Source organism: Poecilia mexicana, unplaced genomic scaffold (assembly GCF_051168715.1).
Source record: "Poecilia mexicana isolate PSO_F unplaced genomic scaffold, ASM5116871v1 scaffold_3, whole genome shotgun sequence".
NCBI classification, from domain to species: domain Eukaryota; kingdom Metazoa; phylum Chordata; class Actinopteri; order Cyprinodontiformes; family Poeciliidae; genus Poecilia; species Poecilia mexicana.
Genome location: NW_028263372.1, coordinates 22,470,665 through 22,496,076, shown reverse-complemented (window position 1 = coordinate 22,496,076; position 25,412 = coordinate 22,470,665). Strand labels below are relative to the sequence as shown.

General features: G+C 37.6%; 2 protein-coding genes across 2 annotated transcripts; both read right to left on the bottom strand.

The window, feature by feature from the left end:
- Window positions 1-1,146: 1,146 nt before the first annotated feature.
- Window positions 1,147-19,802, bottom strand: tcf25 (TCF25 ribosome quality control complex subunit). Its single transcript, XM_014997620.2, has 18 exons — window positions 19,428-19,802; window positions 18,739-18,876; window positions 18,594-18,662; window positions 17,084-17,205; window positions 15,802-15,867; window positions 15,625-15,707; window positions 14,347-14,477; window positions 13,399-13,498; window positions 12,256-12,349; window positions 12,028-12,120; window positions 9,478-9,583; window positions 9,225-9,384; window positions 9,041-9,128; window positions 8,707-8,865; window positions 8,431-8,521; window positions 7,060-7,139; window positions 6,868-6,943; window positions 1,147-1,995 (listed from the first exon to the last, which is right to left on the bottom strand). The coding sequence occupies exons 1-18, from the start codon at window positions 19,662-19,664 to the stop codon at window positions 1,828-1,830; spliced, it is 2,061 nt and encodes a 686-aa protein (XP_014853106.1). The 5' UTR covers window positions 19,665-19,802; the 3' UTR covers window positions 1,147-1,827.
- A 1,413-nt stretch (window positions 19,803-21,215) lies between these two features.
- cyba (cytochrome b-245, alpha polypeptide) lies at window positions 21,216-25,300 on the bottom strand. Its single transcript, XM_014997624.2, has 6 exons — window positions 25,142-25,300; window positions 24,832-24,901; window positions 24,402-24,476; window positions 24,232-24,315; window positions 22,370-22,451; window positions 21,216-21,991 (listed from the first exon to the last, which is right to left on the bottom strand). The coding sequence occupies exons 1-6, from the start codon at window positions 25,197-25,199 to the stop codon at window positions 21,800-21,802; spliced, it is 561 nt and encodes a 186-aa protein (XP_014853110.1). The 5' UTR covers window positions 25,200-25,300; the 3' UTR covers window positions 21,216-21,799.
- Between the last annotated feature and the right edge of the window lie 112 nt (window positions 25,301-25,412).

Below are 25,412 nucleotides of genomic sequence, written 5' to 3'. Positions count from 1 at the left end.
CTTTTCCAATATTTCTCCGAGTAATTTTTTTTTTTTTTACTTTTGCTTTGGTGCATGATGATCTCCAACTGAAAGTTCTCCTGGCTCAGCTTATGTATTGATCTGTGTCTCTTCACTGGGTGAAAAAACAACAAGAAGCTTAAGTGTCTCCCAACCACCCCTTTTTTTCACATGACCATCACAAATTTCAATTCATCTTATTAGGTTTTATGCAATAAGCCGTTTTGTCCCATTGTGCTTGCTCACTATGAAGGATTGCATGTTGTAAAACAGTCAAGGACTGTAAATCAGCTAATCTGGGATTAGAAGTCCCTCAGTCTCTCTGTCCATCTGCATGCTTCACTGTGGAGATGCTGTGCTCCACAATTTGCATGTAATGCCAGAAAGTTCAAGTTTGTACTTATCTGACCAGAAAACCTTTTTTTTTTCAAACATTTACTGCAAACTGCAACCAGGACTTCCTACAACTTCTAAACTTCTCCAAAGAACCTGCACAAAGCTGTTAAAACGCTGAGCAGTCAAAGTGCTTTTGTTACATAAAACTGATTTCATTCATCAATTTGTGTTCATATTCACCTAAACTCAAGTGAAACAATGTTGTTTTTGTTGTGTTAGCTTAACATCCTAATCATAACTGACTGATTGGATTAAACAAACAAGCATTTTATTGAATAGAAAATTCCATGTTTGGAAAGTGAAGAATGCCATTTGCAGCCCGATGGCAATGATGGCTGAACGGAAACAATCGTGTTTCTTTTCCCATTAGTTTTATTCTATTGTTTTAATGCAGATTTTGAACCAAACTAGATAGAAAAACTGGTATAGGTCTGGTTTTATTCAAATTTATTTTTAAAGAACATAATTTGACAAAATATTTGACTAAAATTATTAATAGCCAATACATGGACCCCAAAGGGCCAAAGATTGGAAGACCACTGTTCCCTGATAAAAGGTCGCAGTTTCTTTCCACTTTCACCACATGCTTGCTCATTGTGAAGGATTAATGTCTTGATTTGAATTGAATGTGGAAAAAAATAGATTCTGTATTTGGATATGAATTGGGCCCAGTAGTTTTAGAAATCACTTGAGATTCACTTAAAAATCGGGGTTAAAACAAAAAAATTCAGTAAATTCAAACAAAAACAATTCTACCAAAAATGAATTTATTGATATATTTATGTCCTCATACAGATGCAGTGTCAGCTCTCCCTTACAGCATGAGCTTTTATTGCACTGTTCCTTAATAAATTTTCTCTGCATATGTTTCAATATATGTTTTTTCATTAAGTGTTTTTTTCATTACCGTGTATTTCATGAGAAATAAAACTGCAATGAAAGGTGGACTTGATTATTTAAAGAAAACAGATTAAATATTTAATTAATGTTCCACAACCAATATAAACATTTTCTCTGCTTCATGTCTTGCAAATAATATTTTTTCCACTATAAGAATGAATTGCTTTTAAATTAGATTTTGAAGCTGTTATGTATAACCGTAGTTAAACATAATTGTTCTCACAATAATAAAAGGAGTTCATTTTGTCTGCAAACAAAAATGATCTGAGGAAGAGAAAAGATGCCTGTTATTTGTCATTAATAGATCAGTGAAACTCAGACATAATAATTTACTTCCTGTTTGTCTTCTGGGGTTGCAGGTTCCCCTCGTTCGAACAAATTAAAATTTTCCTTTCTGGACAAATAAAAAAAAAAAAAAAAAAAAGAAGCACAATTAAGATGTCCAAGTCCAACTTGCTCATAACCATAAGAAAATATCCTCTGTTTTTATTTCAACTCTTTGCATCCAACACTGGTTTGAGCGCTGCCCTCTCAGTCCCATTCGTCCTCGTCCCTGTAGGGGTTGTCCTCTCTGGGCGGCTCCTGGAAGCGGATGTTTGCCAGCATGTCCCTCATGGCCACCATTAGACGGTTCACCTCCTGGTTCAGCTCCTGGCCAGCTCGCGCTACTTCCATGTCATCCTCCTGTCTCAGTCCGCCCTGAAAATGAGAGGAAAAAAAAAAAATAAAGATCTTCATATTTTAACTAGGAACCAGCTCGATTATTCTCTATTGGTGGTTTTTGTAACAAAAAAGATCTTAATTGTGTCCTATCTAACAACATGTAAAGAACATCCAGACAGTACATATACACTACCCTCTACATTATTACTTTTATCCATATTATATCTCTTCCTCTCTTTAAGTAGATAATAATATCAGGAAGGATGCAGATGGAAACACGCAGAGGGCACGTCTGTTTACTCATGTTCAGCTGACTCGCAGGATGCTAATCTCTACAGTGTTTAGCAAAACTATTCATACACCATTAGCATTTTTAGCAGAACACGAACACTGCTCCTCGACCTGAATACACCGCTCCTGTGGTAAAACATGGTGGTGGCAGCATCATGCGGTGGCATAAGATATTTTTCTTCAAAAAGGCATAAGAAAGACTGCAAAGTTGTTAAATAAGGCTGTTTAAATAACCAAGTATAACTAAAATACTTTGACTTTTGTAATTGTAACATGTCAAAGTTTAGTGGACACTTTCGCAAAGCATTATGTGTATTAATGTTTCTGTTTGTTTTATGTTACTAAAAGGCATTGGATTACAAGAACATTGATGAGATAAGGAAAGTGAGTAATACTTATGAACCCCTGAATACACATGCGTCTCTGCTTAACCTCGTTTGGGGTCGTTCTGCTGCTCGCCAATCACAAGCAGCATCCTGTAGCAGCACTCTGCAGCCTTTAGGTTCCAACCAGGGCACATATTATAAGAACATTACTGTCTAGGGGATCCATCCGTTCACTGGTAAATGCTAAATGGCCTGTACTTGTGTAGCATTAGTCATTCAGCCATTCAGTCGCACGCTGGGGCAGGCTGACAGCACTGAGGACTCCTGCTGCTGCAGCTGACTTTACTCTGCATCAAATCACTTCGTTCCACAATTTTCTATTAGCCCTTACAGTCTTCAGTGGTTATGAGTTTGTGAGATGGACCACAGGCACAATGTGGCCCTTTTTTCCGTGCTTTCAGTTGATCCCAAGGATGGATAAACACATGCAGATCAATGAACAACATGATCAGAAAGGGGCTTTTCATTTGGAGATGACCTCATCCCTGTTCTAATTTTGACAGAAGAACAAAAGGAGAACAGCCTCATAGCAAACAAAAAGGCTCCTCCTGTTCTTTTTCCAGGTTCAGATCAGTTTCTGCCTCTAGAGATCAAGATTCCAAGTATTTTGTGTTTCTGTCAATGACTGATGGCAGGAGCCTTTCTGGCCTGAGAACACTTTGGGATCCTCCAGGAATAAGCTGGAGACAGTCGTTGGCCAGTGAAATGTACAGATTATCCTTTTGGACCTGTCACATCTGCGACCCGACTTCATGCGAGCCAAAGAGCGGTTGATGTACGGAAAGATGGCAGGTCGGTGCATGACCTTCATGTTTCAGATCTGCCTGAAGTCAACAGAAAGTCGACGCTACCACACAAAAACTAAAGCTCACTTTGAACAGGTCAAGCTGTTTATGCAATGCTGTTGACCCAGAACAACTTTTCACTTCTTTGAAAACCTGATTCAATCAAAAAAAATTCTATTCAGCAGATGTAATAAAATTCACATTTAAATTAAGTTTTATACAAAATCCAACACTACGCATTTTGTTTTTTTTTTGCTCTTTTTTTTTAAAGAGCGTTCTCTTCCTGTTAAGAAACAAAGTGGCTTTCAGTTCTCAAAGACGGGATGATAAAAGCCTAAAACACTAAAAAACACAACAGATAAGAGCTTTGAACAAAATAAAATGATCAACTTTAATTCAGTAAAACCAGTTTCTGAATGTCCTGTACCACAATCACAACAGCTTTCAGAAATTTTGTTAAAAGGCAATCAAATCAAAATTCAATGAAATGAACAACTGCAATTAAACATTATCGCACACAATTCAAAGTATGAACCAAACAACTTGTCTAAGAAGGTTTGACTTATTTAATCAAAAAATTATTTAGCACAAAGCAAGTATGCGTTACCAAAATCCCACAAATTTTTTCCTGGCACTTGTCTAAAAGCCTTAGAGCATAGTAAAAGGTTAAAATAAAACTGGAAGATGCTCAACTAATGGAAGACACATGCAGTCACTTATTTATTTTCCATACATCAAGGATTATTTAAAAAAAAAGAGGTTGAATAATAACTAAGTGAAAATGAACTCACTGACATTTCCATACAGTGGTCTTTCATCATCCCAATGAATAAAATTCATTAATAGCAAGCATGCTGCAAAAGCAAACAACTTTGTGAATGTTTTCATTGTTTAACTCTTCACCAACACACTGGCAAATAGAAGACAAAATTAACTGCAAAAAGGTCATATGCCTTAATAGATGCTCTATAGTCGTTGTCCCTTTAGGCTAACCATGAGCTTTGGGAGGAAATGTTTCATCAGTCAAGGGCATGTGTTAAAATATTTCCTCCTAGCTGTTAGCAGCACAAATGTTTCCACAAGGCCTGCAGGGTGCTGCGGCCTAACAGCTGTATCTATGTCGGTTTTGTAACCGCTAACCGGAAAACTAGAGATGATGCGCCACACCAATGTTTTTTGGGGCTCTGGCAACATCATAAAAAATTAGTGAAACTATGAGAAAAAGAGCAAAAAGTATCAGACTCAGAAAATACTTGGAGGATTCATGCGTAAGATTCATGAGTAAGATCGGTTAAGGGGTTTGCATTTAATTCAGCATTTATAAAAGACCAAATAGTGGAACATATTTCTAATTCCAATCACCTGCGAGTTAATGTGGAAAGACAGGTTCAAGCTCGATGCAAGCAGATTAAATTGATGAAGAGGTCATGACGACGATTGTCTTCAGAGAAATTACATGGGATTCAACAGCAGTAAACACATGCTGACCTAAAAACATCACTCCATATATCATACTTAAATGGTAATCCCTTAAACATTGGAACAAATTGAATCAGGTGATAAACAAGATCATTGGTTCGAATCAGCTCTCTGTGAAGAAATTATGATTCATCCATGCATATGCCTTAATAGAAGTAGAATCATTGCTGCTTACATCTATAATGATTCTTCCTATTCTCCTCAATCAGCAGTTTGGGCTCAACCAACACAGAAAAACTGCTACAGGAATCCTATATTTATTTATTTAATTAAAATAATGTTGCTATCTTTGCTGCACACACAGATGTATTTTTTTTTTTTTTTTTTTTCCCATTAGTAGATTTGTTTCTTTACGGATGTGCTGTCTGAGTCCTGCTAAACAACCCAAGTTGGCTTTGTCTCAAAGTCATGAACCGACAGGTGGAAATTAATCTTTGGGATTTTCTGGTGGGAGCAAAATTTATGGTCCAATTTATGATCCTGACGTAGCATCAGCGCTACCAACTGTGTCACTTATTATGTAGTAAATGAAATGGCTTTGATGAGATGAAACACTCAGGAGCATTTAAAAAGAAATCTGCATTGGAGCAAAAGCTTTTTCAAATCACTGTTTGTAAATGTATTGATAGGTAGATTTATTCATTTTTATTTGCTAGGATCTTTGTAATTTTCTGAGAGGACATTTCTATTTCATGTAAATTCAATGAACAACAAAGGGTTTATTTTAGATCCATTGTTGACAAGCTGTGATAGATTTACCACTAGTGGTGCATGGGCTGTCAAAGCATGAACGTTTTTCTTTGGATTCTGTTTCGTTCTTTGCTTGTTTGCAGTACAAGCCTGGATAAAACAGCATGTTGTGAACAAACGCATCTAAAAGAAATGTAAGCAGCAGGTGGCCAGTATTTGAAAGAAATGTCTTTGTTGGTTGTAACAATAAAATAGTGCACATTTAAAATAATAAAATCTAGGAAACTGGATTAAATTGTCTCCATGTCTCAGAGTGTAAAAGTGCCTAAAGACAAAGTCGTCACTTGAGCAATAATTTTTCTACTTGAATGATTTTTACGTCAAAATTAATAAGCTTAAACTCAAAAGCTCCCCTGAAATTGGTCAGTACTCAACATGCCGGAAAAAGCAGAAGAAAGAAAAACTCTGAAAAATCTCCAGAAACCTAAAGAGCGCACTGCAAAAAAAATAGCAAAGTGAGACTCGCTGGTAATAATGTGGAATGAGAAACTTTACAGAATTGTGAATGCATTAAGAATTATTCACCGATGCGATGCATAAATCTCATAAAATCAGACAAGCATCCATAACAAAATAGCACATGTCCAGGTCAGTCATTTACAGGCACTATGTTTCATCACATAACCAAGATCTAAAACCAGGACAGAACTTTGCAGCATTTAGATTTATGATTTCTTTTTTTCCCCAAACACTACGTCAACTTTCTCTTATTTTTGCTGTAAGAGAAGCTTGGCTTCTTATTTGGACAGAGGTTAAGCACATCCCTCTTTCCAAATGTGGCAGGAAGTTCTGCAAAAACCCTTAAGGCTACAGGAAGAAGAATATTAAAGACTGCTTTACTTTCCGCCTGTCGAAGAAGCAAGTTTATATCGACTGTAATGACCAAACTCTGGACAGAGTAACAAAATTTGTTAAGAGACAAATAACTTGTGTCTGTGGGGCTTACAGCTGCTGATCACATGTCGTCTCCACATGCACAGCATGGGTTCTTAATTAGTGCTTTCAGCTCATATTCAGTGCCAATGTCTTTGGATGCATTAGCAGCTTCCTCTTTAGAGCGTAGAGAGAGACATTCACAAACTACTCCTGAAAGACACCCAGTCGACATCAGGGTAATAATGTGGGTCTTCTTTGTGATTTTGTTCCGCCATTTATGTCACGTAATTTAAACGATTTAATCTTTCCAAGAATCCAGCAGCAGAACTTGTGTAACTCACCTGAAGGTTGAAGTTTGGGAGCAAAGAGCGGAAAAACAGCGACAGCGTGCTCTCATTGGATGCACCAACATGCTGCCTGAATGTGAAGACACAAAAACCACTAAATCGGGACAATGCTTTAAATTTATAATGAACTAAAGTTAGAAGAATGTTTGTTCTATGAAGATCATGCACATGAATGCATCACATCACCTTTCTGGTCTGGTGTATGAAATCACTGAGTCCAGTGGAGGCAGAGGGTCAAAACCCATCACAGGCTGAGTGGTCACCTCCTACAGGAGTTAGAAATATACCGTACATTTTTTTTTAACTATCACCTTTGAAAAAATAATTAGCTTTTTAAACTTTCTGCAGCATTGCTGATGGCTACGCTCATCTACAGCCTGGAAAGAACAGAGAGTTCATCACACCCAAGAAAATGTCTGGACTTTAAATAGAAGAAACACGAGTCTATTCTCAAGGTTTGGATCATGAGTTGGTAAACTTTGTTGTGGAGTGGAGCCGGGCTTTTTTGCGTGTCGCTTTGAAGAAGGAAAAATATAAATAAATAAAAAACACAGAGCAGATATGTTGAAATTTGCAATCTGTGTGCTAGAGCTGTGGAAATGTTGCTTCCATCAGCCTGTTGGTGTTTATGGCAATAATATTAGGAAAATAGGAAACTATAAAGCAGGGATGAGCTGATCATGACTTGAGACCAATCAAAACTGGCCATTACATTTTATAGTTAGAATAAAGTTATTAAAATCAGTGCCTCATCTATGACTGACAGATCAGCAATGCTAGAGAAGAGTGAACTGTGATGCTGCACTTCACCAGGTGTAGTTATGCCATACTCTTTCCATTTTCATATGGAAGCTTAAGAAGTGCTTTGAAAGCTGCTTTAAACTTCTGTACAACTTTCACAGCTGTGCGTCTTAAATCTTCATTCTGCTGTTTATTCACCAATGTTCTCCAAGCATGAAGTAGCACATAATGTGAAAATTATGGCAGATTCCACCACAATGTTATACTGCAGCTTTAATTCGGTGCAGCTGACATGAAAACCACAAGCTGCAGGGTGGTGATGACAGCGTTCAGGAGTCAGGCCTGGTCAGCTTCTCTGACACAATCAGACTAACATGCCTCAATCAACATGCCTGCTAAAAGTAGAGCAAGTTTTGCCATATTGGAATCATCTGTGCAGGAGATTTTTAAGATATCTGCAGAGAGAACCAATGAATGAGCTCAGATATGGATTTGTTTATCTGTTTAATAAACCCACCAAAACTACAAACTCCTAACATTTTCAGTTTCGTGCATCAATTCACACTGTGTGCTTTAATGCAACTTTTATGATATTAATAAGTAGGAAAAAGTGTTAAATGTATGGAAATATGAAGGATATTTCCTTCCTTCATTTGTTGTATTAAAACTACTGCGATTATTAAATATCCTTAAGAATATTATGTTTTAGTGTCCTTTGATATCAAATTTAATCCAATTTAAAGAAAATCTGATATTGACATCAGCACATAAAGCCTGATCATTCAATTTTCTGAAAGGCAGCTGGTGACTTCTTACAAGAGGCAGAGTGGAGGTGGCTTCTTTAATCTCCGACAGGAGAACATGGCGATGGATGTTTCTTGGTGCACTCTGGTATCTCTGCTTTCTCCTATAACAGAGCGATAAATGACAACACTTATCAAAATTAATGAACTATTAATATAGAGTCCAAGTTCATCAGTAAATAAATACATTGTACCCATTTTTACTTAACATGGCTCGTCTTCGTTTGACGCATGACAAAGCCGGCAGAAATACGAGTGAGGGCGAGCAAGCAGGAAGTGTACAGCTTACTTGTTCTGGCAGTCCTCTACGAGAGCATCTTTGGCATCGACCCGGCGCAGCACCTCCTTCACGGACTCCTCCAGCCAGAGCATTACCGCCGCCTCCTTCCACAGGCTGTACGTTCTCCCCACATACAGAGCCGTGAGCTCAGCCAAAGCTGGTGGCTGCCTGCAGACACATGACGTTTGGTGGATTTCAAACAATGATCTTTATCTGCAGCATATGTTACATAAAGTTTTTTTTTCTTGGTTATACGGTGTGGACAGATCAATTTTAGCATGCAGCATTTATGCAATAGCATTTGTGGGTTATGCGCTACATTAGGAAGAAAAAGGAGACCTACCCTATCTGACTCTTTGGGCCAAAGAAGCTGTGGGAAGAGACTGTGCTGTCAGGCTGAACAGTGCATAGATCCAGCAAAGGCATCAAAACTGCAAAACAACATAATTACAGCCAGAAATAAATGATGAAAACCTCTCTATAAGTTGTGTTCCTAAACACAGGGTGTGTGAAGGATTTCATCTAACCTCCAGGAAACATTATGAGAGCGTTCTGCAGCATCTGGTCAGCTTGTCGCCTCTGTTTGTCGCTTTCTTCAGGATCCACATCTTCTTGCTGACTCAGGTGGAAATGACAGAGCGCGCAGGAGAATGCAAAGTTTGGCAGCTGAGACAGATTTCTATGCTCCTGGAAAGAAATAAAGAGTTATAAAAAAAATTTAAAAAATCAGTATGAGATTTCTAAGGAGTTAAGTGTTGCACACAAAGGCCCCCATTTTACCTCCCAGTCCTGATACAGCTGAAGAAGAGACTTGTACTCTCTGGAACGAAGCATGAGGAAATCGATGAGCAGCAGCATGCAAAGCGGGTCGGAGTCTGGGTCTAAACTGTGAGACACAAAACCACGAGTAAAACAGTCATTTAAAGGACTTAAAAACACGTTCACATAATATGATGAGAAGTCTAATATCCTTTTATAATGATTTACGGAAAGCTGTCAAAAATGTTTCATTTAATGGTTTATTTATGCGTAATAAAGCATCAGAACCTATATAAATATTTTATCTAAGGAACATTTTCATCAATTTTAAATCAGAGGTCTGGATCAAGCATAACAAACATTGTTAATATATCTGACTAAAGCACCTTCTTCCTTGATCCAGCCTGTTAATGTAGACGGACAGCAGCGATTCACTGTGATCTTCAAAGACTTACAACTTTGGACCCAGTTTTCTATCCTTACCCTGATTTAAACTTCTACACAAGTTCATCTCTGATCTGTCTGCTGTGTTACTTTGTTTTCATGATGCTGTTTGTTCGCTAATGTTGTCTGGCTAATTCTGTGTTCTAATCGAGAGGCTTCTCATTGCTTTCAGGGTGAACTGAATACAAATGTCTGACTCACTTTTCAGATTTGAAAAAGTGTTGAAAACATCCTTAACTTTTCGCTTCATAATTATGCAATATGTTGTGTTGGTCTTTCAATGAAATTCCCAAAAAGGCAAAAAAAAAAAAAAAGAAAATCACTGAAATTTGTGAAAAACATTAAAAAGATTAAGAGGAATGAACAATGTTGGCAAGAACAGTAATGTTGGCATGCAGAGCAGCAGCTGATGGGACTTTACATCAAGTACTCTTCTAAATATTGCATCCAGTGCAACTGTTACATCAAATACTGAAATTCTGCAGCAATTTTGATCCAGTGTGTAGATCTACTTTGGAAAATCACTTTTAGGAGAACTACTACATTTTCAGGAAGTGCAGCAAAACCCAGAATATCAATATTGCACACAATACACAAACATTTGTGCAAATGTCTACGCCTGTCACGATAACAAATTTTGCTGGACGATTAATTGTCTAAAAAATTATTGCGATAAACGATAATATTGTTTCAAGACCTTTTGACACTGATTTAATGGAAATGACTAATAATGTCTGTGATTTCCTGCCATAGATACATACACTTTATTTTCAAAAGAACACATAACACTGGAACTGATAAACTAAATAAACAAAACAACCAAAAACAAAAATAAAATGGATTCTCAGTCTCAATTAACAAAAAACGTACTTGAATAAAAACTAAACAACATAAAGCCAAAGTGGAAATAAATACTGCATTCAACCAAAAGAGTGCTAAGTATGAAGTCTGTATACTATATTGCCCTTCAGTAATCACTATATTTAAATAGAGAAGACAGGCACATCCGACTACCTAATGCAATAGTTCATACTACACGATTTTTTGCCCCTATTTTCTCCTTATGACAATCTTAGATTGTTGGCCGATCTACGATTGTCGCTGGTGATTTTGTAACCGATCATCCTGTAGTGTGATTTAGATCGTCCTGGCTCCGGTCTAAATCAGGGTTTTTCCCCGACTGGGAGCTTAATGCAGCCTGTTGAATGTGACAGGTAGCCAATCAGAAAGCGCGGATTCTCCTCCTGCTTTCTGAGGGGAAATAACGAGGGGAATCCCAAACAGCTGACACGGTGCAATGATATGTGGAAACAACATTAATATTTATTCAACATTTCGTGCAAAGAATATAAAATAACAAGGGGAGGAGATGAAGCCAAATTGCTACCGCAGTTGATAAACCCGGTAACTTTTCAGCTGCTCTTTGTTAACGTGACATAAATAGGTTATAATGATTTTCATTCAGTCAGGACTTTACGCTGACTCTAGCCACATGCATCACAGGTAGATTCTAGTAAAGCATTGATTAATGCCTGGCTTTAAAATTAGTTAACTGGACTTGTAGCCATTATTTTGTGCCCATGTGGCTGGACACCACACGGCACAATCGAACCTGATTGAACCGTTATACCTAGGATTTCTGTGGCTAATGTGTCTCTCAGGTTTTGAAAATGGGCCGACAGTCGGCCGACAACTCGTGTAGTGTGCGCTGGACATTATACTAAGGAAATGAGGATGGGAGGGTCAGTGGAGAGCACGGAGTTGAGCCTTTTTTCATTCAGTGTCATCAAGAGAAAGAAAAAAGGCAGGAAGAGACGATAAAGCCGATAATTAAAATGAGGTTGATGGGTTTAATTTATTGTGCGATTAATTGATCTATCGTTTATCGCGACAGGCCTACAAATGTCCATCTAAATTTCAGGCAATGTGCAGCAGATAAGTTAATGCATGCATATTTATGGCTTGCTTATGCTGCATGCATCATAATAGTCACAGTTTGAATTTCCTTTTTAAGAAACAAAATGCTAGTCAGAAATGAATTTAAATAAACCCCTAATAATTCAAAGAGAAATTCTGTTAGCTTTGACTTTCAAAAGACTGTGGAAATCACACATTTTCTTCTTTTACCAAAGGATCAGTTTGCAGTACTCCAAAGCGGTCCGTGGGCATCCTCTCTTCTCCAGGAACATCATGTGCTTATAAAGAGCCAGATAAAATGCTCTGCAAACAAGGATTATTAAATTACTGGATTGCTGAGCCATAAAACATAATTTACATTCAAAATGTTAATCTGGGGTCAAACTGACGCTTCCCAACACCAAACATAGGAGATTTAAAAAAAAGGACACAACCAACCTGTTTTCTGGTCGCAAATAATCCAGCTGGCTGGTTCCTGATGTTAGGCTGAATAAAGGGTGAAAAGCGCACTCGAAGCTGTACAAAGCCCGTTCTGCACAAAGAATAAAAAGAGAAGACATTTTTCTAAAGGAGTTCATAACAAGATGTTCTGTTGCTGCCCAATGAGGAAAAGCAGGGAACAACAATAAAACAAACATGCTCTGGCAGTCATAATCTTATTTACAATCTTACCAGCGTGTCTTTACAACCTAAAAATATTGAAACTGAAAACCTCTGTCTTATGGTAAAGTTGGGCTGAATCAATTATCCAAGGAGGAAGACAAATGTCCTTTGTGACTCTTCCACATTGATTGAAAAAATGTTAAAGGACAGAGTCTGTGATAATAAACATAGCATTGTGCTTTAGATGAAGCCTGAACCCTGACTGCCTAACAGAGGCTGGTTTGTTGAGTCACATTTTGCAAAAGCCCACAGCTCTGAAATGATTCAATTTGATAAACTCATAAACAAAAATAGGAGACATCAGTTTATTTGTCATCATTTTTGTCCAAAGTCGCTGACAAACACAACTCTAAATGTGAAGCAAAATGTGCACTGATCTCTGCAGGATTTAAAAAAGTAGCTTTTTAATTTAGCTTCGCCTTTACTTTAAGGATCCTCACAAGACCAGGAATAGTGAAATGTAATGATCTGGACACAATATTCCGCTTGTCCTTTTAGGATACGATAATGAAAACCAGACTTATAATTGACAGCAGAGTATTTTCTCAAGAGAGGCTGCATCGTTTCATGTTTGTGCCAAAATCAGTTGTCTATAAAAAGGACAAACTTGGAACAGATCGACTTTGTTTTCTAAAATAGATAAGCCTGCAAGGCTTTATGGACGAACCGACAAATGAGTTAGAAATGCAATAAGAAAAATCCCCATGTTCAAATCAACTAAGGAATGTTTTACAGGGTCGTACGTGGGTAATACTTGATACTAACCAAAGTAAATGATCGTAAATCTTCACATCAGGCTTTCAGTATGCATGTAAAACACAAATCCTTTGTTCCTAAAAAGAAACTGACATTGGGTGCAAAGAGGTCCTCTAAAAATTTCAGCTCATAAAACTCAATGCATTCCAGTTTTCTCCTCACCGATGAGGTCGCGGGCCATCTCTTGATCCTCCTGTATCCTGCAGACGTCAGAAAGCTGCAGCAGGGAATCAATGTGATACGGATTTAGCTGAAGCAGAGCCTGCAGAAAATAAAGCGGAAAACAGAAATATACCGCTGGATTTTAGTAAATAGAGATAAATTAAAAATACAGAGTTTCTGCAGTCAGTCCTTCTCCGTTGTTAAACAGTTGCCATCAGAAGGAGGAAACTTATAAACATTTAAACGGGATACCTAGGGATCCGATAACCTCCATTTATAAAGGTGAAAACATCTCAATGTTTTCTATATAAATGGTTACTAAAGAGCCATTAAATTAAAAATGAAATACATACTATATAAACTTCAGATATAAAAACAGTACAATTTAAAACAAGCAAAAATAAATAACTACAAGAAAGTAGAAAATTAAAAGGACAAAACTAAAATATAAAACATAAAATAAACCAATATCTCGAAAAAAAATATTATTTTGCTTTTAATGTTTTGCTCTATTTATTATAACTGTTTGTTTGTTTGTTTGTTTGGACTCAATAGGTTCACTTTGAAATTAATTTCCTGACAATAAGTCATGGTAAAATACATTGATTTCTTTACAGCAAAGTAAAGACAGATATTTATGATGATATTTGCTGCCTGGAGATGATCACAAACAGAGCAGCAATGAAAAGCTAAAGGACTTCTTTGTATCTTTGTGTAACTTTTACAAATGTTTTCTTAAAAATCTCTGATGAATTTTATCAGTGTTTTTGAATGTGCCATGTCATTTAAAGTTCCAAAATGGTAAAATATTAACATCAAAGTTATTTGGCAAAACAAACTGCAGGAGTTTAAGCTGGAACAAAATATTTAGCAACAACTCCACTGGATTCGCAAAGCTTCACCTTGTAAAGATAAAACAGATTTAAGCTCCATGAGAGGACCACTCACCACGATATTGTTGGGATCCATGGACTCAACAGCATCTAAGAACTTGAACTGCACTTGTTGGTAGTCACGGTTGTGCTCAAAGGTGAAATAATGACCGCCATTCTTGGACTCCAGCAAGGTCATCGAGATTCCTGAGCAGGCAGAAATTAGGGTTACAAACTAAAAAGAATTTAAATACAAAGCATGTGAGCTAATTTATGTTAAACTTGTATTATTATAACAATAAAAAAGGTGAAAACTATCAAATAAACTTTATTTATTTAGTAAAGCAAGCTTTTATGTAACGCTCTTTACTCTAAGGAATAAGATTTATACAAGCAAAAAAAAAAAATAATAATGAAACTACAATTCAATACAAAAGTTAAAATCTACAATAAGCCAAACTGTCAACTTTAAGAAGATTATAATGCAAATTTGTGGTACCCTGCAGTTAAACATGACAAGTAATGTGGCTATTCCAGTGATTGTAGGTTTTAATCACCGCTAAATTACTGCGAAACAGAAAGTAGCATGCAAGACATTGTGGGTCAGTACACATAACACAATAACCTATTAGGAGTGGCTCAGATGACCTGTTTTAAGCATAAACAAGAATAGGAACTGTGTGAGCCAGTTACTAAACACCTAAAACACAAGGCTCTGTGTGCAGATGAGGCCTGGCTTCGAACTTTTCATAATAACCTAAATTGACATTTGTGGGGGAAAAATGCCATCAGGCTATGGCGTGAATATCCATCAGACAGATAAGGTAAATGAATCAATAAGGTTTTTCAGTGTGTGAACAATAAGCCAGTCTTTGTGATGACGTCATGGTCCCAAAAATGCTCTTAGCCAGTTTTATGTTGCCTGACTGCAAATCTGGGAAACTGAGAAAAGTTTTGCTAAGGTACTTTCAAGCTCTTGTAAACGTTGCTATTGAAGCTCTAGTAATAAGAGATTGAATAGCAACGTTTATAACAGTCTCGTAAATGTTGCTATTCAGGTTTCCTAAAGAACAACAGCTGGATGTCGTAAATAATAATTAAATGAAGGAGAGTTGAACAGATATACAGGACAACTGAGCTCTGAAATCATGTGGCTCGTTATCATCTTGTGTCTCTGCAAAAATATTTCTAAATCTAACACTTTACAACCTCACACTTTAGTATATTTAACTGGGATGTTGTGTCACAGACTGACACCAAGTAGAGTGTTTAATGTTAAAATAATCTAGAAGGTTGTGTTGGTCTATCACATAAAAATTAAATATTTTATTAATATTTAGGATTAAAGACCCACCGGGTCGGCTAAAGCGAGGCCAGCTCTCCTTTGGGCTGGTCATCCAAGTGCTGCGGTGAAAGTGCCTGTTTCTTTGCCGAGGTCTGTTTAGAAAAAAAAAAAAAACAACCAAAAAACAACTTTATGAATCTTACACATCAAAATGACACAACACTTTTTATTTTTAAAACCTCTTACCTTTGATCACCCAGAACAGCCCGAGCTCCAAAGTATCTCTTCAGTTCAGTCTCTGGGTTGAGATTCCTGATGACAAACCAGAAACAGTCACTTTGACGACATCGATGAGCTGTGAAGATTCACTCCATGTGGCTTTTTTTTATATTTATAATTTTCAGTTTAAAACAAAATGTTACAAAAATAGCATAGACAACGATGAGCACATTGTGCGGCAGCTACCACTTTCTGGCAGCTAACGTTTCCCTAAAAATGAATCATGATCTAACAATCTACAACAATATTAGGAAAACATGTGATCTGCAGTAATACTGGTAAATGTTGCAATAGCAATATGACTCTAACAATGAATGTTGATGAATAAGTGCTACAGTCTTTCTGCTTTTGGTAACAGCAAATATTGATGCCAGATCAAGAAGATTCAAAATGTCCACCTCAACAGTGATTTATGGAAGAAGTTGCTCTGGTTGCCGTCTGCTCTTTCAGCATTGGGACACCTTTACTGAAACTTCTTAATGTCTGGTCCACCTTAGTACCACTTATTAGCCAAACCTGTTCATGCTGCATGAAACTACTGGTCACTACATATAATACTGGGACAGAGAGTCAGAATGCATGGTACTTAAAATAACATTTAAGACAGTCCAGTCAGTTCTTTTTGATAATCTTCTTACGAATAGTAATACTGAGATAATGATAAATTTGCAATGTATTGTGCAGCCCTGGTCACAATGGCCTAAAAATAAAAGTTGTGACATGTAAGGATTGATCACAACCAAATTTTTACCAACATCAATGAAATGAAAAGGAAAACATTATGCTTCATTAAATCTGAATACATGAAACTCAATTTATTTATTTTTCATTATAAATTAATTAAAGCAAGATTTGCATCCTCTTTAGCTGCAATCTAAAAGCACCCGACAAATCCGGCAGCAAGTTCATGTTTTCATGCTCTGGTTTGAATCTATAAAGCTGTATTTCTCTGCTTCTCCTATATTCAGATGATAAGAAATGTTCCAGCCTCGTCGATAATTTTACACCAGTGGAATCACTAATTTTCTTATGACCTTTATTTTAAGTCTGTGACTACTGGTCACTACATATAATACTGGGACAGACTAACTTTGCTGAATTATCTCCTGTTGTGTAACAATTGAAACATATAATCTTGCTAATATATCCAATGCATTATCATGACAGAGCACATTAAAATAAGAGTTGTGTTCACGATTTTTGTCAGTTTTCTATGCATCTTCAGCGTCAAACAGGTTGGTGTTCACACCTGTGTTCCACATGAAGCACAGATCTCCTGACTGAGCAGCCGCAGTCCTCACTTTGCAGACTCACACCGTTGGACAGCTCCACGTTCTCCAGCAGTAAATCAATATTTTCAGTTGCAGCTCCCTAAAAGTAATAAAAAAGTGCATGTTGAATGAGTTGTGGCATCATATTAATTAGAAGTGTGCCGATCGATCGGTCACCGATCATAATCGGGCCGATTTTCGTGAAAAAGTGCATGATCGGTGATCGGCGATCATTGGCTCTTGTTGCCGATACCGATCACCTGCTTCTCATTTCCAGCCTGCCTGTGCAGCTGGTCTCCTCTTTCCTTCACTCTGCGCAAACGCGCAGCAACAAATCCAAAGCGATGTGGAACTATAACGCACTTAGTGAATGGGGAAGTTTGCGTGTTGCGGCGGAAAATTGAAGCAGGTCAAAATGCATCAACACAACGAATCTAATACGACATAAAAACAGTGCCATACTTGACGGAGTTTGGCTACATCGAGGCTCACTGCAGTAAAAAAGACATACGGAGGATCAGATAGCAGGTAAAGCAGCGCACAGCTACAAACACTCACCCGGATTAGCATGACGGTCAGAAAGCTAAACAAATAACCCGCAAAATTATTTAAGTCTTCGAGCTGCGATGTAAGACGCTGGTTCTGCTCTCGCTGTTGAGCCGCTGCTACGCTACAGGTAGTAATATTTCACAGACGGAGCTTCGCTTCTGCTCCACCTGGTAGTGACTCTCACACCGAACCTGCTTAAAGCTGCAGCATATAACTTAAAAAAAAATAAATTTTACATACGTTTTAAAACTTTCGCTGTCCTAACATGAGACAGATAATCTCTGAAAAAATAATCGATCTCCTCCCTGATCTGCATAATTACTCCGCTCAGTCAGAAACAGCCAATCAGAGCTAGCAGTAATCAGCTAGCCGCCATGCTATCAGGAAGTTTTCATTCAGTAACTCTGTATTGTTTATTGTAATGAATCCTGTTTTTGCCTTTGAATGTTAAGTTTTATACTTGAATATTTTTGGCAATGTTGAGAGGTTTTATTTTGGCTCTTTGCATTATTTAGCCTGTTTTGTTTAGTTTTCTTCTTGAAAAAAGTTATTAAAAACAAGTTTTTGTCTAAATTAAGGTGAATTCATGGTTCCTTTTTCCACATAATGTAACCGGTAGTGTTTATGATTAAAAAAATAATAATAATAATAATTATGTGATCGGTATCGGTGATCGGTATCGGTGTATCGGCCCTCATGGGTGATCGGTATCGGCAGGAAAAAACCTGATCGGCACATCCCTAATATTAATTGTTATGTTGTTGCCAAGATTAGTAAAGATTCTGTAAACCGAGGCGGCACTGACTGCATAAACTCTACAACACAGAATAATTTGGTGTAAAACTTTCTGCCTTATAAACTGTTAATTATACTACAGATGTAAATTAGGCTGAGACTGAATTATGGCATTGTCCTGTCAGAATCGGATATATCCCATACATTTAATTGTCCATCCTCTGATGTTTTGGTTTTCTTCTTTTTTTTCTTCTTTTTAGCTCTGTCTCCTGACTGCAAAAGAAAAAGAAAACACATGAGTCATAAAAAATGTATCTTTAGATAAAACGTTTAAGTTAATTAACTTTACCTTTGTGGACTCTTCCTCATGCTTTTGATCTTGGTTCTCAACATCTTTGTTATTATTCTTTCTGGTTCCACTTCCTTTATTTTTCTCTGGATCTTCATCAGGTGAAACTCTATCTGACTCATTTTCTGCATCACCTATCTGATAAAAAAGTCAAAAAGGTGTATTGGTTGGAGTAAACCATAAAATGTCAACATATTGCATGATAAATCTGGTCTTGACCAGATTCTAAAAAAATTTTCAGTAACTTCAAATGTACAAAAGCACACAACAAATCCTGAATTGACAAATGTTAAAAGATAAAGCAGTCGGTCAGTGTCAGTACTCTGACAGTCAGCATATGTCTATATAATCTCTATAATATGTTTTTGAGTAAGAGGCAACATTACAAAACAGAAATTTGTCCTAGTTACATAATTTTTACACCGGTCAATAATGTAGGAATGAAACTAATTTAACCTCCACTCTGTTATTTTGGTTTCTCCTTAGACAAGCTTTAAAATGTGTTTAACTTAGAAGTACCTACTGAGTTGGCTAGTCGAACAAAACTCTAGCTTGTTAATATTTAACTGAGAGTAACTGTTAGCATGTTTTAGCTATGTAAGCTACCAGGAGCTGATGTAAACAACTGGAGACAAAAACTGCCGTTGCTGTACAAGAAACACGTCACTCCATTTTTATCGTCGCCTTACCAGTTCATAAATGTTACTGAAGTTTTTCTGAGCCTTATTTTTCTTTGTCTTTCGGCTGCTGCTTTTGCTATTGGAAGGGGGAGAAACATTAGCAGCATTAGCCGTGTCCAGCTGCTCCTCCCCAACCTCAGCTTCAGCCTGCTCCTCCGGGCTGTCTCCCAAACTTAGGTCCCCGAGGTCCAAGGCCTCCTGACCCCGCTGTTTCCCTTTGAGCCTTCTCAAGGCCCGTGTAGACATTGTAGACTATATGTGGGTTGACTAAATATAAACTGTATACTGTTAAAATGTTGTTTTCATAGCTGTCAATACCACACCAGTGAGATGAGGGTAAAATTCAGACTCTTTCTTCTTCTAAGTGTTTATGGACAGTTAGGATGAGGTCTCCCTCTATAGGTTAGATGGAATATTGCATCACTTTTTTTCTTCTTTTTCAAATAAAATCAATTGAAATGTGCTCAAGTTAGACAAATTGCTATTATTAAATAATGTATTTATATAATAATAATAATAATAATAATAATAATAATAATAATAATAATAATAATAATAATAATAATAATAAGTGGAAACAACACTTCTCTTAGCATCACCAAGGAATGGACAGTCCTTCCTGGCCATCCAGTATTATAGTAATGGCCAAACATAGCTACTTTTCCTACCACATGGAGGCTTTATTATGCAAAATTAAGTTTCTAAACTGTTGCAAACTGTGGCAGTCAGAGTCTGGTTGTCATGAAATAGCAAAGGTTTTCCTTTATTTAGCACTACACCATGTGTCTTTTTTTTCCATATTTACTATCATTTAGGAAGAACAGTGTGGTGTATGATTGGTAGCTGTCTTCAACATGCTGGTGTGAGAATGCTTCAGGGGATAAAAAGACTCTGCAGGAAGAACTTCGGTTGAGTAGTGAAGGATTTTATTTCAAACTGCAGCTTGTATCAGGACAACCATATTATGAGGATATTTGGCCCAGTTGTAGAGGCCTCTAGGCAGCACATACATGCAGTACCAATGTATAGGTCTTGCTTTCAACTGAGTTTTTTCTACACCTTATATATCAAGTCTTCTTTAGATATTGGTTTATTTTGTCTTCACGTTGTGCTGGGATCCATACCTGTGTTTGTGGATCCCATAATGTACCCACACTCTTTGAGCTTGAGTCAACACTGTGGAGCAGAGTTTCAGTCTGAAAACGTTCAAGAACTCTGCAGAAATTTGACTGCAGAGTTCAAATTATCTCTTCAAACTTTGACTATAGCTAAAATCCTGTGGAAAATACTCTCTAACTTACTGCTATTTCAAACCTAGATGTTTAAAAATTCTTAAATTGGAAAAAAAATGGCAACCAAACATGCTTTTAGATGTAATGTGGACTAGAGTGTCACATTACATCTAATGTGACAGTCTAGTTCTGAAAAAAGGAACCATTTTTTCATGGTTGAGGTTTCCAAACAGCCTGCAACCCATTAAAGATAAACTGTGACCAGTAACAGGAAAAAAAGTACAAAAAAAAAGAAAACCTTGTTGCCTGCGCAATAAAATGACTCAAACATGCAAAACTTGTTTCACAAGCAAATCTATAAATACACTGCTTCCCTCTTGAAAAGAATAATGGATTGTATTTAGCATGATTGTAGACAAAAAGAAAAAAATACTTTGGAGAACAAAAGGAAAAGGGAATTTCTGTAAGACTGAAATCCATTTGTTGCGAAAAGAGGAACTTGCAAATGCTATTTCTTTAATTATTTTTAAAGGAAACAGAAAAAACAGAAGTCTGCAACCAATGATTCAAAGGAAGCAAAAGATTTATTTACAAGACAATAAAACCATGACTAACAACAAAAAACAAATAATAAAAAGGCTAATATCAGCTGGAAACAGCTAATTTTATCTAAAGGTATAAATAGTACCATAAAACTGTAAACAACTGTAACCCAAGGTTTTTAAACATAAACACATAGAAATTACAGTTAAGGTGCACACCTCTTCCATAAGGCGTATGCATGCTAAAAAGAACTTAACTCAAACATAAAGCAGCATTAGGCTGTAACCTTTGCTTCATCGGACCGGTAAGCGCTAACATCTAACATACAGTACTCTAAAGTGACAGTAGTTGCCCTTGGTTGCAGTCTAGCAGCTGCAGAATTAACTTTGTCTACAGTATTTTTTTGTTTATCAAAAGTAAAAAAAAAAAAAATTAAAAAACTAAATTTCGTCATTGATTTTTCTCTGAACTATAGTTCCAGTAATCCGTGACGTAAGGAAGGCTCTGCCAACTCATCTACAGTCACTGAATCCAGGGAGCTTAAACAATGACTGTGTCATTTTTTGACAAAGGAGGGTGAGTTAAAAGGGCAAAGCTCTGGACCTGTTACTCATCTGCAGTAACAGAGACGGGGTTATCATAGGCAGCTGATTCAAGGTCCTTTGCTTGTTTCCTGCGCATCTCTGGAGGAGGCCTGGGAGGTGGGTTCTGAGGAGGATTCTTGATGCTCTCTGCGACTGGCTTTCGCACTTCTTTCCGTGGAAGAATGGGCTCCCAGTGCTCACCTCGAATAGCTGCCTGGAAAGCAAGACGAAGTCAGTTAGAGTCTGATGAGCATCTATCTAGTCACCGAAACATACATTTTAAAAGCTGATTGCTTTCTAAACATTCTTGTTTGTAAAGCTATAAAAACTGCGTTTTAAACTGCATCAACTATATACACTTATCTATAGCTTGACCACTTTGAGCTATTGAGGAGTTCAGCAACATCCTTGACCGGTCAAGTTTCAAAACTCTGAGGTCATGTCGCAACCGTGGAAGGACTGAGTAACAATCTCTTCCTTATTATAATTTCCTTGTTTCTGTACTTCCTTTCTTAGAATTCAAAGTTATCAATCTGCTCAAGTGGAGCCAAAATCTGGTTTAAAAAAAAAAAAAAAAAAGTCATCAACTTACTGCAAGATAAATGAGGCTGGCAATGCCAAGGCAGACGCATCCAAGGACAGTTGCTAGCATAAAACCTCCGGGAACACAGATCCTGAAGAGGGAAAACAAAAGACAGAAAGCGAATGATAAGCCTTTTTATTTAGCAAGATCCAGTGAAGAGGAGGAATGCTGTTTTGCAACCTCAGCAGGCCAATCTCACCAATTCACATTCAAAGTCTCCCACGAACTCATCAAGTACAGGTGCTGGTCATAAAATTAGAATATTGTGATAAAGTTCATTATTTTCCATAATGTCATGATAAAAATTAAATTGTCATATATTTTAGATTCATTGCACACCAACTGAAATATTTCAGGTCTTTTATTGTTTTAATTTTGATGATTTTGGCAAACAGCTCTTGAAAACCCAAAATCCCTGTCTCAAAAAATTAGAATATCATGAAAAGGTTCTCTGAACGATCAATAAAAATAATCATCTGAATCAACAAAGTGACTCTAAACACCTGAAAAAGATTCCTGAGGCCTTTAAAAACTCCCAGCCTGGTTCATTACTCAAAACCGCAATCATGGGTCAGATTGCTGACCTGACTGTTGTCCAGAAGGCCATCACTGACATCCTCAAGCAAGAGGGTGAGAAACGGAAAGAAATTTCTGAACGAATCAGCTGTTTGCAGAGTGTTATATCAAGGCACCTCAGTGGGAAGTCAGTAGGAAGGAAAAAGTGTGGCAGAAAACGCTACACAACGAGAAGAGGTGACCGGACCCTGAGGAAGATTGTGGAGAAGGGCCGATTCCAGACCTTGGGGGAAGCAGCGGACTGAGTCTGGAGTAGAAACATCCAGAGCCACTGTGCACAGGCGTGTGCAGGAAATGGGCTACAGGTGCCGCATTCCCCAGGTCAAAGGTCAAGCCACTTTTGAACCAGAAACAGCGGCAGAAGCGCCTGACCTGGGCTACAGAGAAGCAGCACTTTGGACCACTGTTGTTCAGTGGTCCAAAGTACTTTTTTCGGATGAAAGCAAACTTTGCATGTCATTTGGAAATCAAAGTGCCAGACTCTGGAGGAAGACTGGGGAGAAGGAAATGCCAAAATGCCAGAAGTCCAGTGTCAAGTACCCACAGTCAGTGATGGTCTGGGTGCCATGTCAGCTGCTGGTGTTGGTCCACTGGGTTTTACCAAGGGCAGGATCAATGCAGCAGCTATCAGAAGATTTTGGAGCACTTCATGCTTCCATCTGCTGAAAAGTTTTATGGAGATGAAAATTTAATTTGGTCTGGAATCGGCCCTTCTCCACAATCTTCCTCAAGGTCCGGTCACCTCTTCTCGTTGTGCAGCGTTTTCTGCCACACTTTTTCCTTCCTACTGACTTCCCACTGAGGTGCCTTGATATAACACTCTGCAAACAGCCGATTCGTTCAGAAATTTCTTTCTGTTTCTCACCCTCTTGCTTGAGGATGTCAGTGATGGCCTTCTGGACAGCAGTCAGGTCAGCAATCTGACCCATGATTGCGGTTTTGAGTAATGAACCAGGCTGGGAGTTTTTAAAGGCCTCAGGAATCTTTTTCAGGTGTTTAGAGTTACTTTGTTGATTCAGATGATTATTTTTATTGCTCGTTCAGAGAACCTTTTCATAATATTCTAATTTTTTGAGACAGGGATTTTGGGTTTTCATGAGCTGTTTGCCAAAATCATCAAAATTAAAACAATAAAAGACCTGAAATATTTCAGTTGGTGTGCAATGAATCTAAAATATATGACAATTTAATTTTTATCATGACATTATGGAAAATAATGAACTTTATCACAATATTCTAATTTTATGACCAGCACCTGTAGATTCCAAATGTGCATAAAACCCAAATAAACTCACGCTGCATGTAAAAATGCTCTGACGTAGTAGTTCCTCGTCAGCGGTCCGAAGGCTTTTACGCACACTGTGAAACAATACTGGCCCCTAACAGACAACAAATAAGCATCATTTTATGATCATCACATAACATGGGATAAAGAAAATAGAGAGAAAACTGGAGCACTGCTTACGTTCTTTCCACACTTGTTCCTTTGGCCCTCTTGCCTCTTGGATATTCAAGCAGACACACAAACACACCAGCGGCACTGGTTTTCTGTCAAGGCTGATACTTCATTAATTCCTCACAACCAGAAAAACAAAGTGTGCCAGTATAACCAAAACTGCCAACAAGACTGTCATTTAAAAAAAATACTTATGGCAGGACATTAACTACACATCTAATGCACAACATTTTGCAAATACTGTGGTTTGCACAGATAGATAGATAGATAGATAGATAGATAGATAGATAGATAGATAGATAGATAGATAGATAATAGTTGCATATTTCATGCATACAAGGACTACATGAAACTCCTTGAAAGGAAAGAGAAAAGAAAGCTATATTTCCCCCCCCCATCGTCTGAATTTTTTGAAGTGAGTTTTAGGTGTAAAGGATACACTGAATAAGCAGCAAACTCCCAGCCTCTGAACTGGCCAGCCACACCTACTATTCCTCCAGTAAGAAGAACTGAAAGAAGGAAACAGGAAGGTGAGATTAAAACAATGCACCTTCTGTGACTCCATGCCAAAAAAGCAAGATTGTTAAAATTTATTATCATTTATCGTGACGATGCAGGAAATTATTTTTGCAGAAACGCTAAGAGAGAAAAAAAAAATCACAAATTATATATTATAAAGTCAATTAGTTCTTTCCATGCTAAATTTTAAAATGAGCTCATTTTATTTAACGTAAAGTCTTCATACTCACTGAGCCCCGAAGCTAGAGCCTGTTCATTGGCCCACATCGCCCACTCTATCTTCCCCATCGCGACCACCTGGACAGCTGCTGAAAGTCTCTGAAGAGCTGCGGGACGGAACGGAGCTCCACAAGGAAGAGACTGTATTTACGTGATGAAAAGCACACAGATTTAAGGGCTGGTAGGCAGGGCTTGCGTTAACCTGTCCCTATTTCGCTCGTCATTTCCGAAAAGTTGCCTCGACAGCAGAGAGGAGGGGTTAACAGCTTCAAACTTACCGGA

Bases quoted from the DNA above. Each gene is read 5' to 3' on its own strand.
- tcf25 (XM_014997620.2), bottom strand. From the start codon at position 19,664: ATGTCTACACGGGCCTTGAGAAGGCTCAAAGGGAAACAGCGGGGTCAG. The intron at 13,499-14,346 runs GTGAGTGGTCCT...TATTTTCTGCAG, and splicing joins TGGATCCCAACAATATCGTG to GCTCTGCTTCAGCTAAATCC. The intron at 6,944-7,059 runs GTGATGTGATGC...CTTCACATTCAG, and splicing joins TCATACACCAGACCAGAAAG to GCAGCATGTTGGTGCATCCA.
- cyba (XM_014997624.2), bottom strand. From the start codon at position 25,199: ATGGGGAAGATAGAGTGGGCGATGTGGGCCAATGAACAGGCTCTAGCT. The intron at 24,316-24,401 runs GTAAGCAGTGCT...GTTGTCTGTTAG, and splicing joins GGAACAAGTGTGGAAAGAAC to GGGCCAGTATTGTTTCACAG. The intron at 22,452-24,231 runs GTGAGTTTATTT...TTCCCTCTTCAG, and splicing joins AGAGCATTTTTACATGCAGC to GATCTGTGTTCCCGGAGGTT.